This window comes from Coccinella septempunctata, chromosome 6 (assembly GCF_907165205.1).
Source record: "Coccinella septempunctata chromosome 6, icCocSept1.1, whole genome shotgun sequence".
Classification (NCBI taxonomy): domain Eukaryota; kingdom Metazoa; phylum Arthropoda; class Insecta; order Coleoptera; family Coccinellidae; genus Coccinella; species Coccinella septempunctata.
This window is the reverse complement of record NC_058194.1, coordinates 20,150,298-20,168,342: the sequence shown is the minus strand read 5'-3', so window position 1 is coordinate 20,168,342 and position 18,045 is coordinate 20,150,298. Positions and strand designations below refer to the sequence as shown.

At 36.3% G+C, this 18,045-nt stretch overlaps 1 protein-coding gene across 2 annotated transcripts; it reads left to right on the top strand.

Annotated features, from left to right (window-relative positions):
* The first annotated feature begins 557 nt into the window (after window positions 1–557).
* On the top strand, window positions 558–17,436 carry LOC123315414 (muscarinic acetylcholine receptor gar-2). 2 transcript variants are annotated; one of them, XM_044901100.1, is made up of 5 exons: window positions 558–621; window positions 926–1,066; window positions 12,919–13,301; window positions 14,967–16,505; window positions 16,581–17,436. In XM_044901100.1, the coding sequence occupies exons 2-5, from the start codon at window positions 975–977 to the stop codon at window positions 16,949–16,951; spliced, it is 2,385 nt and encodes a 794-aa protein (XP_044757035.1). In that variant the 5' UTR covers window positions 558–621; window positions 926–974; the 3' UTR covers window positions 16,952–17,436. The 2 variants fall into 2 exon arrangements, with proteins under 2 accessions (XP_044757035.1, XP_044757034.1); XM_044901099.1 differs by having other exon boundaries at window positions 14,967–17,436.
* Window positions 17,437–18,045: the final 609 nt, after the last annotated feature.

Below are 18,045 nucleotides of genomic sequence, written 5' to 3'. Positions count from 1 at the left end.
AAGTTGAGATTTTTTCACGGTTTACATACATATTATTATTATTTTAATCATGTTTGTATTCATAAATCATATACATGAAGATTACCATCAGAGGTTGCCAAACTTCTAAAAAATTTGAACATAAATAGTAAATTTTATAGTTGTTTCGGTATTTCCGTCTATGTACAGTTATTTTCATCTTTAATTATGATTGAATACACTGATTCTTGTCTTTATAGGTACAATATTCAATAAAATTAATAGTTATGGAAACGCAACTGAATTTTATACATGAAGATTACCATCAGAGGTTGCCAAACTTCTAAAAAATTTGAACATAAATAGTAAATTTTATAGTTGTTTCGGTATTTCCGTCTATGTACAGTTATTTTCATCTTTAATTATGATTGAATACACTGATTCTTGTCTTTATAGGTACAATATTCAATAAAATTAATAGTCATGAAAACGCAACTGAATTTTGCGAAAAAAAACTTTTTTCAATATTTTTATTTATTCAATCGATATTCGAAATTTTACTGATGATCATTGAAGGGAAAAGAATAAATTAATTTTTTTTCAACAGGTTGATCTTTTCACCACCAGAGCTGGATCAACAACATTCATGAGTTGAAAATCAAGGTGAGAAATATCAATTTGTTTCTGGAATATGGAATATTATTTGAGAAACTTCATAAGTATGATGAGTTATCCCAGTTTTAAAGTTTAGAATATCCAGTCTAGGATTCAGACTAGGAAATAGCGAAGTTTAAGGTTCAAGACCATGATCCAGAGAACAATATAGAAACTCTGAAGTTTTTAATCCAGGTTATTTCTATCTTCATTCTTCAATCATTCTCAGTTGAAGCAATATTGGAATTACGAAAATAGTTTCATTTTGTACTAGTTTCAACTATAAGAAATAGTAATTTATTTCTTATTACAGAAATCAACTAAGATCTAAGAGTTTGAGCTTCTACTTGGACTGAAATGTCATGACTTCATCAACTGAATCCTACTACGCTTATGCAGACTCAAATAAAACCACTCCAATATTCTCTATAGGTCCGGAATTCATTCAGCAGTGGTGAGATATTTTCTTTTTATTGGAAATTGACGATAGTTTCTGAAACACTCTCCTGAAATACTGGAGGTTTCCTGAATAGCACAGAATATTCAAACCTTTATAATTTTTGAATCAATATTGATGATATTTTGTGTGAGTACTACAAACTAATTCCCATGTGAAATACAGTCTGTGAACACTCTGAGCCGATATCGAAAACATGAAATTTTTCTTATTAACATATTTGTGAAGAGGAGAATGAATTCTGTCGTGAATATGTTATTAATGTATTCAATTAGCACTTTTTTTAGTGATGATGGAAATTTCATTGTTCGTTTTTTTTTAAACTGATCATTTTCATCAAACAACTAATATGTGATTTTGTTTCTGACAAATAGAAAAAGATAATTACTGAAAAAATTTCATGAAAGCTGCTCGAAATGGCCTCCACCTACATCTGTGCATTTTCAGCTCTTTTCCATAGATTTAAAACTAATTATCTTAACATTTGAGGAAAATTCGGATTATAAGCACATTCTTTATCTATTCTTTTGATTAATGGACTATGGTATTGATATTTTTCCGATAGACTAAACTTTTCAAAAATAATCCATTGGGGTGAGATCAGGAGGTCGTTCTGGCCATGCTCTAGGATCTTCCCTATCTATCCATCAATTCGGATACTCTGAATATGTTGATGAGAAAAATGGGAATCATGTCATGTTCTTGTTATCTGGTCATCGAAACAAATGCTGAGAAAAGGTCTTTTACATTGAAAGTATATATTTTCCAGCATTCTGTTTAATAATGATAGTTCGAATAAATTATTGAAATCAGTAGATTATTTCGGGGATTTTAGATATAATTTTGCTTTTTAATAAAAAAATCGATCATTCATTTTTGATTTGGCTTCACTCCAAACAAAACATTTTTTCCATTCGAAATATTATTTCTTCACGAATTTCAACTTTTTTTCATGTACAGAGTGAAGTTTTGAAACCCGTAGGTAAAAATTTATGATATTGAATGTATCAAATACAATAAACTATATCAAAATCAATTCAATAATTTGGAAATTTGAAATCATAGGAATTGGAATCCTATGATTTTCATGAAAGACAATACCTCAGAAATATATGAGCATAAGAGATGTTTGAATGTACATTTCTGCCTCCTTATATGGTCATTTTTATTGCTTAGGAGCCACTGTATACTTATTTGTTATTCCTAGAAACGAGAACTATCTCGTTACGATCAATATATATAGAAAGATCCAGCAAAAATATACTATGAAACACCTTTTTCAAATTATTTAAAATAGTATGAGAAAAAACCAAACGAATCTTGGTTTTTGCACAATCCCATCAGTATATCAGGTTCGATATTCTCATGGATCAGGACACAAATGGCTTTCCATGCCCCAACGACTCTCTAATTTACAACATTATGTCCCAACTGCAATCAGTATATCGATCAACTGTCTAATTTGTAATAAAATCATGTTCTGGAAGGTCTGAAACGCTCCAAATTACATCAACTTGTACGTCAACACATACAAGCACCAACCATTGCTCACAAAAGGTAAATATGTGCGTCGAACGCAATAATGGAATACCTATTTATATCTGTAATGAAACAATTGAAGGGTGATAATATATTCAAGGACTGAAAACTTTAAATTCAAAAAATGTATGCTTCATCAAATTTTTTTAGGAAATACTATGATATCCAGTTATATTTCGGTTTCCACTCAACAGTAACTTGTAAAAGTAGATTCATAGCTTGCCTTCTTCCCGATAAAACAAATTGAAAGCAGTTTTTAATCATTTCTAATTGACATGAAAAATGAAGCCTAATTATATCTACACCATTTCCAGTTGTAATTCAGAAAAAATTAGTTGAAATTCAGAAAACATCACTTGTATTTCAGGTTAGTCAAGTTTATTTCAGAAAACATCAAATGTAATTCAAATTAGTCGAATCAATTTCAGAAATGGTCATTTGGCATTCAATTTACTCAGATTCATTTCAAAAATCGTCAATGGTATTTCAGAAAATATCAATTGTAATTCAGAAAATATAAATAATAATTCAGAAAGAAATCAATTGAAATTTGTATGAGTAAACAGTTAATAGGTATCTACTATATTAACGATAAAAAATGATTCAGAATTTTCAGAAGAATGAAAATATTGGATAAAAAATATGAGGGCCATTCGGAATAAAGAAGTTCAGACTTTCTGCGCAACACCCTATATATCACCTCAAATACTTGGGAAGCTTCATAAATACTAGGGCTAACCTAGACACGGAAATACATAACCGTATCAATTCGGCATCACGGGCATTCTGGAAGCTGAAGTCAGAGTGTTTCAAAATCACGACCTCAATCTGAATACCAAGACAGCTGTTTACAAAACAGTCGTCCTCCCAACGCTTCTTTACGGAAGCGAAAGCTGGACGCCCTACAGGTGACGTGTTAAACAGCTTGAATAAACGCAACAACGTCATCTAAGGTAGATAATGCACATCAGATGGTTCCACAAAGTTTCGAATGCAGAAGTCTTGCAACGCGCGAGTTGTACAAGTAACGAGGGTCCGACTCAGATGGAGCGGCCACATTCTGAGGATGCAAGACACAAGACTCCTCAAAATAGCTCTGTATGGCGAATTCACAGAGGTCAGTATAAGCGGTTTAAGAATATACTACATCAATCCCTAAAATCAGTTAATGCCAATCATAACTGGGAACAACTAGCGTTGGACAGGTCACAGTGGAGGTCTTTGCTACACAGTTATAATGGAGACTCGATAAGGATACAGCAGCGGCCAGATCTGGTTGGTGACTATCCATGCCCTGAGTGTGGAAGGATCTGCAGGTCACGGTTGGGTCTCTTCATTCACAGGGGGGCACACAGTCGCAATTAGCACTAATACATTACAAGTCTGTTCGCACCTTTGATCTTTTTTTTTTTTGTCTTTTTGTAGATTTATTCCAGGTAACGGGATACAGCAATGAATGAATGACTATAAATCACCTTGAATAATAAGTATTCGTATGAATTACAATCTGAAATCTGAAATTAAATTGACTAATCTGAATTATATTCGATGTTTTCTGAAATAAATATGACTAAACTGAATTTCAAATGATCATTTTCACTAATCTGAAATACAATTGACGGTTTCTGAAATAAACTTGACTTATCTGAAAAACTGGAAATGGTGTAGTACATTTTCATTAAATGACATGTGGAAAATGTAGTCGAGAAACAGCGAATTATAGATTATATTTATTGAAATAACGTTCACCAGAGTCCAGTTCCAAACAACGAAGTGTTTCAAAAAGACTATCATTATCAAGTTTCTGTCTCGATTCGAAAAAACATTCTTCTCTTCGACAAAACTGAAATATTAGAGCAATCCTAATAATCAGACTCTAGCTGTACTTTGATATATTTCAAGCTCAGTTATGAACAAACATCTGAAAATATCGAAATGATGTGCCTCTCAAACCACATTCCCTATCCAAACACTCAACAGCTTCGGAAAAAACCATAATGTACGAGTCAATGACTCACCCTGTATGGTAGTTATACAAACTATTTATAGGTTGATAAATAAAAAATTTCTTTTTTTGTTGCGAGACAACATTTCACTCTGCTATTTTCTTAAAGAAATATTTTCAACTCGGCTCCTGTTAACTTCAACATCAAGTCAAATTCAACTTTGTTCTCTGATTCAACGGAAGGATGACCCACTTTGGAGGGATAATATTGCATCCTAGAAAAACGTCTTTCATCTTCCTTCTTCAATTCAGTAAAGTTTCAGACCGCAACGAGTGGATTTCATTATGGCTTACATCTTTGTGTTTCTGAGAAGCTGAAGGCGAAAAGAAGTTCTAATAAGCCGTTCGTAGAATGTGTATGTAACAATAAGAGATATGCCTGTCATCATTACGAACACGGTTTCTTGTATCAGATGTAGCGGCTGAATTTCAACAATAGGAAGTCTCCATTTTACTGGAGCTACAATTGGAAGTATGAAATGAGCAGGACAGTCAAATCCCATGAAGGTTTTTCGGTGATAAGAGGGTTTTGTTTTGATTATATACGGTTGTGTTTCTATTTTCCGCCAACCGCAAAAGCTGAGAATTTATCGTTTTCATAATGTTCCCGATGATGTTTATTTAAATCTATCTATGTATGCCTATAATATATTTTATCACAGAAAAGTCTTCAGTTTCAATTTCCTATATCTGCTCATTCCCTTGTGTTGATGATGCTAATGAAAGTTCAAGATTTAAGGAACAATAATAAGGTTTATCGATCTCAGTAAAAAATTATATCAGAATCAAACGAGTCGTTCAAGTTCAGCAAAGACCTAAAACTTTTAAGAAAAGAATGCTACTGAAAAGTGAAAACAATGGATAAAAGAAATATGTTAAGGCTAACAATGTTCATCAATCATTAAGGCAAAAGGGCCTTGTTTTGGTGGTTATCATTTTATAATAACATTCTAAATTCTTGCTTCTTGCGTTAGGATTCTTCTGATCCTAGTAGTTATCGGCTCATTAGTTTATTGAGTTTTCCTTTCAAAATTTCAGAGAGGCTAATTCTATAAGAATTTAATCGACTGTAGAAGACGCTTTCCAAAATTGTCAAAGGGGTTTCAGGAAAAAAAGGAATTGTTGTGATTAGACCATCACCATTTTAATTGAAGGAGGGTTCAATGATAAACAGGAACAGCATTTGTGAGTTTATGTGGAGCATATGACACACTATGGAAGGATGGTTTGATTTTCAAACTTTATACGCATTTGAAGTGTGGGAGGGGGGTTCGCTCATTAAAAAATATGCTGTCAGGTAGAGGGTTTCGTGTTTTTGTTGATGATAGTTGTAATTTCAAACTTTGAATAACGGTCTTCCACAAGGAACAGTTTTAGCACGACTTCTTATATCAGTGTAATAAGGAGTTAAGCTGGAATCCTCGTTGAATTTCAAGGTGCATTTGGAAAATTTGTGTCTGAAGTTGAAAACTAGGAATAACATCCTGCATAAAATAGCTGGTACATACTTCATGGGGTCCTGATGCAGATACGCTTCGAACGGCAACCCTTACTTTGGTTTTTTGCTGCTCAATAATGTTGCCCCGTTTGGGTTAATAGTGATCAGGTGCAAAAAATTGATGCACAGCTTTCTATAAGAATTATAACTGGAACTATCAGATCTTCACCTATTCAGTTCTTTCAAACATTGTACCGCCCCATATTCGTAGGTAGACTACAGTTATAAATTCTTGAAATGAATTTCACTCCTTTCCCGACACATTCCCAATTCTGTCCTATATTCCAAAAAGTCGCCTAAATCCATATGGTCTAACTTTTTCCTTGATTCGAATGTAAAAGATAAGGACATTTGACAGTCTGAATGGAATACGTGCACTATTTTCAACCAAGAATTAGTTAGTGATCCCTCGAATAGAGTTCCTGGTTTTGATCTTCCCAGGAAAATATGGTGTATTCTGAATCGTACATACGAACAGATGACGGAAGTTGCAATAGTATGCTTATCCGATGAAATTCAGTTGAAAGCCCTACCAGAAGAAACAATAAAACGTCTCGTTAATCATTGACCCATTTTTATATTTCAGAATGGTTTTAGGGCTATACATGAAGTTTCCGAATATTTTTTGAATTGTGTTGTGTATTTTAGGTCAATGAGATAATTTCATTATCTTACATTTTTCTGCTTCTGTTTGTTTGAATTTCAAATAGAAGTTTCTGTTAACTCGGAGAAGACTACCTGGATTTTCTTTTTCTTCAAGGAAAACATCAATTTTTGACTGGAGAGCATCTCGCACTGGCGGGATGCCCTTCAATATGAAATATTTCAGCATGGTTTGTCAACAGTTTCATCCCTTACAATCCACTACACTCACGCGAATAAAGAGTTTTTTACTGGGGTTTTTCCCTAATCTCTTGTATCATAAGCTAAATAGTATGGTATCGATTGAAATTTATTCTGGGAGGATTCTGCATTTCTTAATTAACTTTTTAGGGTTTTCACTCCCTATATACTTATATAAACCTTTAAGAAATAGAATATCAAAATTTCCATAGTCTCGAACAATATCTTCCTTCTGACTGCTGGCGTCATCTTCATTCATTCATTGCTGTATCCCGTTACCGAGAATAAACCTACAAAATATTGAAAAAAAAATCGGTGCTATCAAACCCTAATTTTCTAGGGCTACTTGCGACTATGTGCCCTCCCGTGACTGAAGAGACCCAGCCGCGATCTACAGATCCTTCCACACTCCGGGCATGGACAGTCACCAACCAGATCTGGCCGCCGCTGTATTCTTCTCGAGTCTCCATTATAACTGTGGACCAAAGACCTCCACTGTGACTGTGATCTATCCAACGCTAGTTGTTCCCAGTTATGATTGGCATTAACCAGAGACAGGATGTCTCTGGGGGCTCAGCTAACATCCACTTAAAGAGGAAAACATAACAAAAACATTTATTTCTTATAACTATAAAAAATTATGAAGAACAAATAGAAAAAATATTAAATTGTCAGAATTGACTAGTTTTTAGTTATTGAATAAAATAAAACATTGATTTCTTGTAAATATAAATCTATAAAAAAGAAAAAACGAATATTAAAAAGTTTACTAGTTTTTATAATAGTTATTAAATAAAAGCTCCAAGCGCCTTGGGCCAGCATTAGCAAATCTGGTCACAGCCATTTTTGTATCAATGACTCTCTAGTAATTTATGTGCATTAAAGCTAATCCATTCGAGCAGTTTTCTGCCCTGCCATAGTGCTTCTGAAGGTCTTAAGTCTCCTTAAGGAAGAAAAACTGCGCTCTGTTTCTTCAGCTGTTGTTACGGGAAGTACACAAAAAATATTTGAAGTAATATGTACAAATAAGGGTAAAAATCTTCGCAACATTTCTGAAAGTGCTGAGGAACGACATGATTCGGGATCATTCGTTGTTGAAGTGATCCACATTTTTTTCCATCTTTTTAATTCACTGGAAAGAAGAACCTTGTCACTGTCTGGTTCATCAATACCAGATATTTCTTGCTGTATTTCACTGTCGGAAACATTATTTAACGTTGCTGGAATAATGCACTGCAGCGAAAAAACTTTTTTGATAAGTGAGGAATATTGTGATGCCAATTCATTCACCCCGATGGCTCTAAAGAATTTTCCATCACCCACCCCGAAAGAAGGACCAGATGACAGCACGAATTCTTGCGAATTACCTTGACATTCAATAGATGGCTGTACTTGTAGCTTCATATAATAATGTTATTGGTCTTTTCCCCCCCCCATGGGTACGCGCCTGATGCAGTATATCCTTAAACCGCCTATACTGGCCTCCTGGTTTCCGAGCTCCCTCTTGGAATTCGCCATACAGAGCTATTTTGGGAAGTCTTGTGTCTTGCATCCCTGGCCGCCCCATCTGAGTCGGGCTCTCGTTACTTGAGTCTCAATTGTTGTACAACTCGCACGCTGCAAGACTTCTGCATTTGAAACTTCGTGAAACCATTTCGTGCATTATTTGTCTTAGCTGACGTTGTTGCATTTGTTCAAGCTGTTTAATATGTCTGCTGTAGGGTGTCCAGCTTTCGCTTCCATAAAGAAGCGTTGGGAGGACCACTGCTTTGTAAACAGCTGTCTTGGTCTTCAGATTGAGGTCGTGATTTTGAAATACTCTGTCCTTTATCTTCCAGAATGCCCGTGATGCCGAATTGATACGGTTGTGTATTTCCTTGCAGAGGTTATCCCTAGTATTTATGAAGCTTCCCAAGTATTTGAACTGCTCGACCTGTTCTAGAGTTTCATCCTCCAGGCTGATATCTGATTGAACGCTTTCTGGCGGACTAACCAGGATTTTGGTTTTGTCAATATTGAGTATAAGGCACAAAGCTTCGTATATATGTTTATAGATGTCCAGCATCATCTGTAGATCCTCCTGGGCTGCTAGCGATAAGTGCGCAGTCGTCTGCATATTGAAGTTCCGTGATAAACTTGGTACGTGTTTTTGCTCTGAGGCGCTTCAGGTTGAACAGGCCTCCATAAAATCTGAATCTTATTTCATCACCTCTTACAGGCATACTCATGTCAGCAATTATCGAGACGGCTATGGCGAAAATATGGAACAGTAAAAGCGCTAACACGCAGCCTTATTTTATTCCAGAGTTGGTTAAGAAATGGTCAGTTGTAGAGCCATTATGCTGTTTTCTAGCGGTGTTGTTGGTATGGAGGCTTTTACACACGGCTAAGAATCTTTCGGGTACTCCAAGGCGTCCTATGATTTTCCACAGCGCTTTCCGATTCACCGAGTCGAAGGCCTTACTTAAATCGATATAGGCTTTATAGGTCTTTGATTGCTGTTCACGGGCCTTCTCTTGCAGCTGTCGCAGTGTAAGAATTCGTCATCTTATAGTCACAATGAATGCAGTTTAGGTACTAATTCAACATCTGTTCCCGAAAACAGATTTCCCATATAATGCGAAATCATCCGTTTGTTTTATTATTGATAGTTCTCTAACCAAAGTAAATTTCATTCAAATATTCACCAGGTAGGCTGTGTAAATACTGAAGCCGTCTACCTATCTCAAAAAAATATGATAACTATTGAGTCTTGATGTATCAATCTGCCTCATCACTTCCTACGGTGTGAACGTGAATATAGCTCATTTACTCCCATTATATTCAATTTCGCAAAATTCGGCAAATATGTATAGAATATCCGTATGCTTGTGAAAATGATGGCAGGAGTTCCTTGTATGTGAACCGGGCGAAGATAATCGAATCATACGCCGAGCAAACATTCAGGATAATCCCGAATGCCTCACAAAATCTTATATATCGATTGATATCGATACGTTATTTTTGAACGATATTTCGAGACCCTCCGTAGAATATTGCCTGCGGATATGACCTAGAATAAGCAGCAGCAAAAGAACTGACTCTTATCTGCATGATATATAATGGAAGATGAGAACACAAATGGGTTATTCTTTGGTCTAGTTCGTGCTCTGCTCTTCCAAACCGCATTCGAGGCAAGTCGGACAGATTATTGATGCAGGATGATGCAATATCAAGTTTCTCTTTATATTAGAGGAGAGGGTGCACAATTTTTTGAATTTCAACAGATTTCGTAGGAGCATCTTTACAATCAGTCTCTTATCTGGGGCACTCATTGTAGTGTATGGTCAATAAAATTCGTGTTCTCTCTCATATAAAATACAAATAATTGAAATGGCCAGTTATCGCACTGACTTAAACCTACACTAAACAAATCGCCATGCCAAAACCGTTAACATAGTACAATTTATTGCCTGTTTATTAAAATTTATTACTCCATGTTCGAAGTTTATTACACTTAGGTACTATTCTAGAGTTAAGAATGCCTGTTTGGTGAAGATTCCACCTGAAGCTACACTACCCACTTTTAACTTTTGAGGTAATTGTGATAGCGAAATGGGATTTGGACCAGAATTTATTACAAATTTATTACAACTGACCGACTCAACTGAAATTCCAATTTTGATCTTTCTAAGGATGTCCTGCCATCGATATTAAATATTCTGAAGTCGTGCATTCCAAGAGCTACTATTAATAAAGTGACATATTTTACACAGGATCTACGTTTTCAAAGAAAAAAATATTCACTACATCAGAAAACCTGCTGCTAAAGGGTCACAACACCCTGTATTTTGTAACTGTTGTGATGACCAACCATTTGTCTGAAGAAAAGGTAAATTTATGACAGAAACAACATCCGACAGGGTGAGTCTTTGTCTTTGTCGATTTTTTAGGTAAAAAAAAACATGAAATGAATTCCGGGATTTAGTTTTCCATTTATTTGATGAATCTTGTTCGAACACAAGATATCACCCACATCCTACAGTTTTCTGATTATGACCATTACGTACCATAAAAATACCAAAAATTCAAAGAACCCAACTCTTGAAATTAAGTTGGACTCTATCTAATAAATATTTGAACGTTTTGTAAAATAAAAGTATTCTTCATATTTTCTCGTATAATGCGCCGTTTTCGAGTAATTTGATGTTCAAAAATTGAAAAGTATCTGTGAAATTTGAAAAATTTAGTACTTTGCTTTAATACAACTCTGTTTAAAAGATCCACAGATGTGTAGTGTTATAGATTTAGCTAGTAATACTGAAGGTACTTTTGTTCTTCCAGGGGTGGCACAGGTCATACTTAAAATGGCTATATCTTTTTATCAGGGCCGAATAGGAAAAAAAGATATGGAAAAAAAGTGTTTCTTTTAACCCCAAGAATCTACTGTTAATATATTTGTACGAGTCAAAGACTCACCCTGTATACGCCCGAACGAATGATGTTAAAATTACACATTCTTTAACCAAATCGATCATCATAGCAAATATTACATAATACAGGGTGTTGTGAGTTGTGACCATTCAGCGTAAGGTGGTTTGGTGTAATAAAATATTTCACTATGGCACTGTGGAATACACAACTTCAAAATATACTAACTGACAAAGAAGGAGCTGCTTAAATTTAAATTTTTTTTTGGTAAATCATAGATAGTATAGCAATCAGTAAATGATTAAAATTTGAAGAAAAAAAAGAAGGGTTTACAAATTTTTCATTAAATTTGTTAATAATGTGTTTGTCCACCGCGGCTATGTATACACTTCCCAACACGTCTTGGCATTGATGCAAGAGGTTGGTCTATTTCTTCTTGAGGGATATTATCCCAAGCTTCCTGTACTTCATGTCTCAGAGCCGCCAAAAAGTCCGTGGGGGGTGGAGTAAATTCCTAAGCCTTCTACCCATGATGTCCCAAACATGCTCTATAGGCGAAAGATCGGGGGATCTGGGAGGCCATGGCAAAAGATTCACATGGGTCGCTTCAAAAAGTTTAAACTAACTCTGGCAACATGAGGTCGAGCATTATCTTGCTGAAATATTGGATTCTCGAGCCGGTTAAGGTAAGGGAGAACACATATGGCTCCACTATTTCTTGAAGGTATGTTCTCCGAATGAAGACTAAAGGTGACCTACTTCCATGTGCAATAGCACCCCATACCATAACCCCTACTGTTCGGTGTACATAACGCTCAACATCAAAATGAAGTTCACGTCTTTCTCCTCGATGTCGTCTTACCCTTCTTCGGCCATCATGTGCATCCAAGGAGACTCGAGATTCATCAGAAAAGACGACCTGATGCCAGTCCAAATTCCAATGTTGCCGTTCTCTACGACCCTGTTATCGTTGCCGTCGATGCTCAAACGTAAGAGATAATACAAGATGGGGTCGATAATGCTGCAGTCCAAAAGACCTTCGGTTGTTAGTTGTTATATTTGATATCACAGGTGGGACATCCTCAGAAATATCAAAGTTGTTATTTCAATTGATGAGTCATTTGTGCCTAATAAGTTTTAAATAGTCCAAATGCCACTTCTCTATCACAATTATTTCAAAAGTTACAACTTGGTGGTGTAGCTTATAGAACCTACACCAAACAAGCATAACTCGGAAATGGCAAGTGTTAGAAAATTCAGAGCTGGTGTACTTAATAAATTGTAATAAAAATGAAACAAACTGTGGTACTTTTCCCGTCTTGGCAGGGACTTTTGTGAGTCTACCTGAAAAAAGTCATGTCCATGAGAGTAACACCACATCGATTCTCTAACTGAAGAACGAAATTACATGAGATAACAAATCCACAATAATTGTGGTGTGGCAAAATTTCATAGTAAATTTAAGTTGAGTGTTCGTCTGTAATTAATCTTTTATTTTTATTTAAAAAAAGGACTCTTTTAGCTGATTATAATTGTATTTCTTTTATGTTGCAGGAAGGAAGATAAACGGAAAGAAAAATTATGCAGGTTTATATACAAAACTGTTCTGTCCTATGTGGATTGTATCGAAACTTTGAATTCCTCTTCGGTGAAAATTTGGGATGAAGATCCTCTACACCTAGTCCCCAACTTCACCAGTTCGATTACCTCATTGCAGAGCAATTCGACACAAGCGATCGACGTAGATATTTTGACTCCTGTTCTGCCACCCTTTCCCTTATGGCAAGCTGTTCTTATTGCCATCGGAATTGCTGTTTGCATCATTCTCACGGTCGGCGGGAATATTCTCGTTCTTTTGGCTTTCATTTGCGATAGGAATATAAGGCAGCCCAGCAATTATTTTATCGCTTCGTTGGCAGCCACAGATATGCTTATCGGTGAGTATCTCATTAATCTGGGTAAGATATTATGAGCAATGGAAAAAATTCTATTTGAGTTCGTTTTTTCGCATGAAGTTTTGGAATTAAATTCTTCGAATTTTACGATTGCAGAAGAGGCAGAATGCGAAAGAAGTTATAGAATCCTTGGATTTACCGTTTCTCTTCGAAATTAATCTGCGGCTACAAGCTAGCTAACAGCTCCTTGCTCTGATCGACTCATTTTGAGAGTTGAGAATTAGAAAATCGTGTATAATGATTCAAGACCTTCATACTTTAGCTCTGTTCAAAAACAATTCTAGGATTGACCCATTCTTACATTTCAGTCAAATAGTTTGGCAACAGTTACATACAAGATAATACTCGTTCAGTTCTAACTTCATTATGTTAATACAAAGAATCATCTGAGAACACGTGTTTATATTTTTATTCTCATTAGTCTAAAGTGGAAATATAAACTCATCTTCTCATCTATTCTTCAAATGTTTAGGGATTAATTTCTCGTAATTAAAGTAGTAACAAATGTTTACTAAGTTCCGTAAATGTCGTCTTTTTGGTTTTAAAGACATTTACTAATGAGTTTATGCAGAGTAACTGAGAACTACTACCTAAGAAAAGGACTAATCTACCGGTAGATTCGGGTGACTTGGGACAATTACCCCCCTTGTAGATTTCTTTGTTTCTTACCATATATGAGTGAAGCGGCAAACTTATTCTTATAAGTAGAGTCTTTTCGGTTAGTTTAACAATAAATTCCTGTTGAGTTTGCCGTGACCAGAGCGTTTGAATTTACAGGAAAAATTAACGAATTCCAGAAGAGTAAAGGGCGTTTTTTTATGGCCCTTATACTTTCTAGTGTCCTGTACATGTGTTTCACTTTGTGCATGTGTATTTTTTTCTGAATACGTGGTATATGGAGATATTAGATATGTCATGAAACAAGGTTGTTTACAAATCAAACGGCAACATGGAGCTCATTCATTTATTTTGTTGTTTCATAGGGTGACTTGGGACAATGCCGAATAGATACAAGCGGCGCATTGGCAGCAGGAAATATGCCGATTTTTCGCAGGATATTATTATTTACGTTATTTCCACAAAGAAATCACCAAATAATGGAAGAAATCAAAGTTCTCTTGTTTTGTTTAGTTTCTTTACATTTGAGCTGCAATATATTTACAGTCGTTGTAATAGGGGTTTGACATTTAATGTCCTTACCTAATTTCAACATACACCGTCTCAAGTCACTTATTTCATTTGAGAGTTGAAAAATCAATGGATTTTAACTTGTGTCCCAAGCCTCCCAACTCGGTGGGTGACTTGGGAAAAGTACCTATTTTTATTTTTTTTCAAATTTATATCCGAATTCTGAAGCATGGTATATATCCTAATCAATAGTCGGAGTCATTGAGCACATTTGAACCTCTTTCTCACGTGAAAATAGGTCACCGTTTTTGAAATATTACAAGTTGAATTTCAAAATTGTCCCAGGTCACCCGAATCTACGGTAACTGACAGATGGCTGCACGTGTTCGCCATCTGGCCATAAGATTGGTCCTTTCCTTAGGTATTAGTTCTCAGTTACTCTGCAGGAGCTCACCATTTGTTCCATACTTTTCCCAATCCTGTATTTACCAAATTGTGTATCCTACAATTTTGTTTCAGGGACCGTTTCGATGCCATTTTTCACCGTGTACGTTTTGATGGGATACTGGGACCTCGGACCACTTTTATGCGATCTGTGGCTTTCCGTAGATTATACAGTATGTCTAGTTTCCCAATACACCGTATTACTTATCACCATAGACAGATATTGCTCCGTAAAAATAGCAGCACGTTATAGGAGCTGGAGGACGAAAAATCGTGTCATATACATGGTTACAATCACCTGGATCATCCCAGCACTCCTCTTCTTCTCTAGTATATTCGGCTGGGAACATTTCATAGGTTACAGGGATTTGTTACCAGGGGAATGTACCGTACAGTTCTTGAAAGATCCAATCTTCAACACAGCCCTTATTATTGGGTATTACTGGACCACCCTAATTGTTCTATTCGTTTTATACGGCGGCATTTATAAGACCGCCTACGATATGCAGAAAAAAAGTGAAATGAAACAGCGTAAGATGCAATCAATGGTAGCTCTCAGCGCGGGGGCTATGTCAGGTATGGCGGGAAGGGCCGCAGGTATAGGACTGTCAAAAACACAAAGCACCCTGTTGACCCAAGATAAATACCAAAACAACACAGTGAAGATCATCGATGACAACACCGACAAAACCACGTGTAATCAGCTAGGACTAGGAGACACAAAGAGCAACGCAAAACTCAGTAGCACCACGCCGACAACCACGAGTAGCACAGTCATCTGCAACAACCAGAAAATCTCCAACGTGACGTTTACGCAAGGTCCGATCGAAATTGCCAAATCGGAAAAATCCAGCAGCCCGGGATTCGATTCCGACGAAGAATCCACCGCCAAAACCAAGGAGGAGAAGGAAAAACAGGCGGAGATTATGAGAAAACGATCGTCGCTGGTCGGTCTAGTGCTCCATTCCAGCGTCCCGCTGAAAGTCATAACCTCCTCCAATGATCTCAATCTTGACGCGTTCGGGAACAAGGTGCAATCGCAAAGGCATTCCTCGTTCCCGTTCTCGCTACCTCAGATTTTCGAGAAAAACTCCAACTCTTCGGGAAACTCCACGGTAGGTGAATACGTAAGTGGCGACGTTCTCAACCAATCCGATCCTGGTTTGAACCATATCATCCCCAAGGTATCATCCCCGCAACCTGTTGCCCCGAAGAATGAGGTAGTGAAACCAATAGTGAAACATCCCCCCAAAAGACCGAGTAGTTTATATGTTGACCCTAAAGGTACATACGATATTCTCATAGGATTAGACGGGGCTGATTTACGTTTTATGGACGAGAGCTCATTGGCCCTACCTTCCCCAGTGTGTGACAGTTCTCAGTCCTCCTGCACCATAACCGAATCGTCCGCGCATGCTCCTCCCAATGTCACTAACACTAATTTGCTCCAGAGCGCCCTGCTACGGTCTACTCAAACAGCCGCCAAGTCCGTTACTTCGAATGCTAATCAAATCAGCATTCAGGAATTCACGAACGAGATCTCGAAAACTGACGACACGCAGGATTCCAGAGGTTCGCCGTCAGAATGTAGCACTCACGTAGATAACCAAGCAGGTAATATACCATCTGAAACTGTTGACGCGTCCACTAAAATAGTGCGAGTTGAAACTGAAATTTCTTTCGACGTAGGGACGAAAGATGCACCCAAGAAGAGAACTCTGATGAAGAAGATCGGCAAGAGGTTCAAAAAACCGCACGTCGAACCTTTCCGTGGATTCATTCGCCAAAAATCCAAATCGGAAAATAGAGCTAGAAAGGCATTACGTACGATTTCTTTCATATTGGGGGCGTTCGTCGTGTGCTGGACTCCGTTTCACGTATTCGCATTAGTGGAAGGATTTTGTACTTCACCACCATGTATAAATGAACACATATACATGTTTTCCTATTTCTTATGTTACGCGAATAGTCCGATAAATCCTTTCTGTTATGCCCTGGCGAATCAGCAATTCAAAAAAACGTTTACGAGAATTTTGAGAGGAGATTTTCGCATAACTTGAATAGATTGCGTCGAAGAATTCTTTCGAATTATCTATTCACTGATGGCCTACTAGTGTCCTCTCCGAAAAAAGAACATCTCCGAATTGTGTATCCTCTTTTTGTCAATAGATAGTGAAGAAGACTGAACGTGTATATGAAATACATATATCGAATGATGATATTTTGTGTTTATTGTGTTAATTTTGAACAATATGGATTATGATCTATGTATGAAAGGAATCAAACGGGTCAGCGATTAGGAAAAACTGTGGATAGAAAGAAATTGTTTTGTATCAATTGAATTGAATTGTTCTAGTACCTTACAAAATTGAACTCTGTTCCCTTATATCCAGTTTTGGTTGCAGCGAAGATTTAGAGTGGCGTCTGTAGATCGAAAACATTTTCAAGCATAGAGAAATATTTTCAATAAAATTGAAAAACTTACCTGAATTCTTCTCAAACAATTCTCATATGTCTAAGTGATGCAATTTGTCCATTTTCTAAAACTATTTGCCCTTTGCCCAGAACTAGCGAACTAAATTATCATAATGTAAGTATCAGTTTCGTTGAGGATTATGGCATTTATAAATCACTTGTTATTTATGAGCCATAACTCGAGGTCTTTCAAAGAATCATGAACCACTTGTGATTTTATAGCAGTATCCCATCTGACCCATCAAGTTTTTAGTGATCTATGAAATACAAAATCAACGAGTCAAAAATGTTTCAGTAAAAAACAAAAATTATGATAATTCCAGAATCCAGAAGACTTCATTCATTGACAACGTATAGTATTGTACTCATATTCAAGATGAGTCTTCGACTTATATTTTGACGGATTCTTGAGGTCAAGAGAAACACTTTTTTCCTTTATCTTAAATTTTCATAATGAGGTATGCCAACCCCTAAAAAAACAAAATTCCCCAAGCTAAATATACATTACACTGCACATCTTTGGATCTTTTTAACCGAGTTACATTCATCCTAGGTGCCCAATTTCAGAGATATTCTTCATTTTTGAATATAGAATTTCCCGAAAACAAGAAAATATGAGGAATACTTATTATTTTCCAAAATGCACAAATATAAATATTAATTGGGGACCGTTCAACTT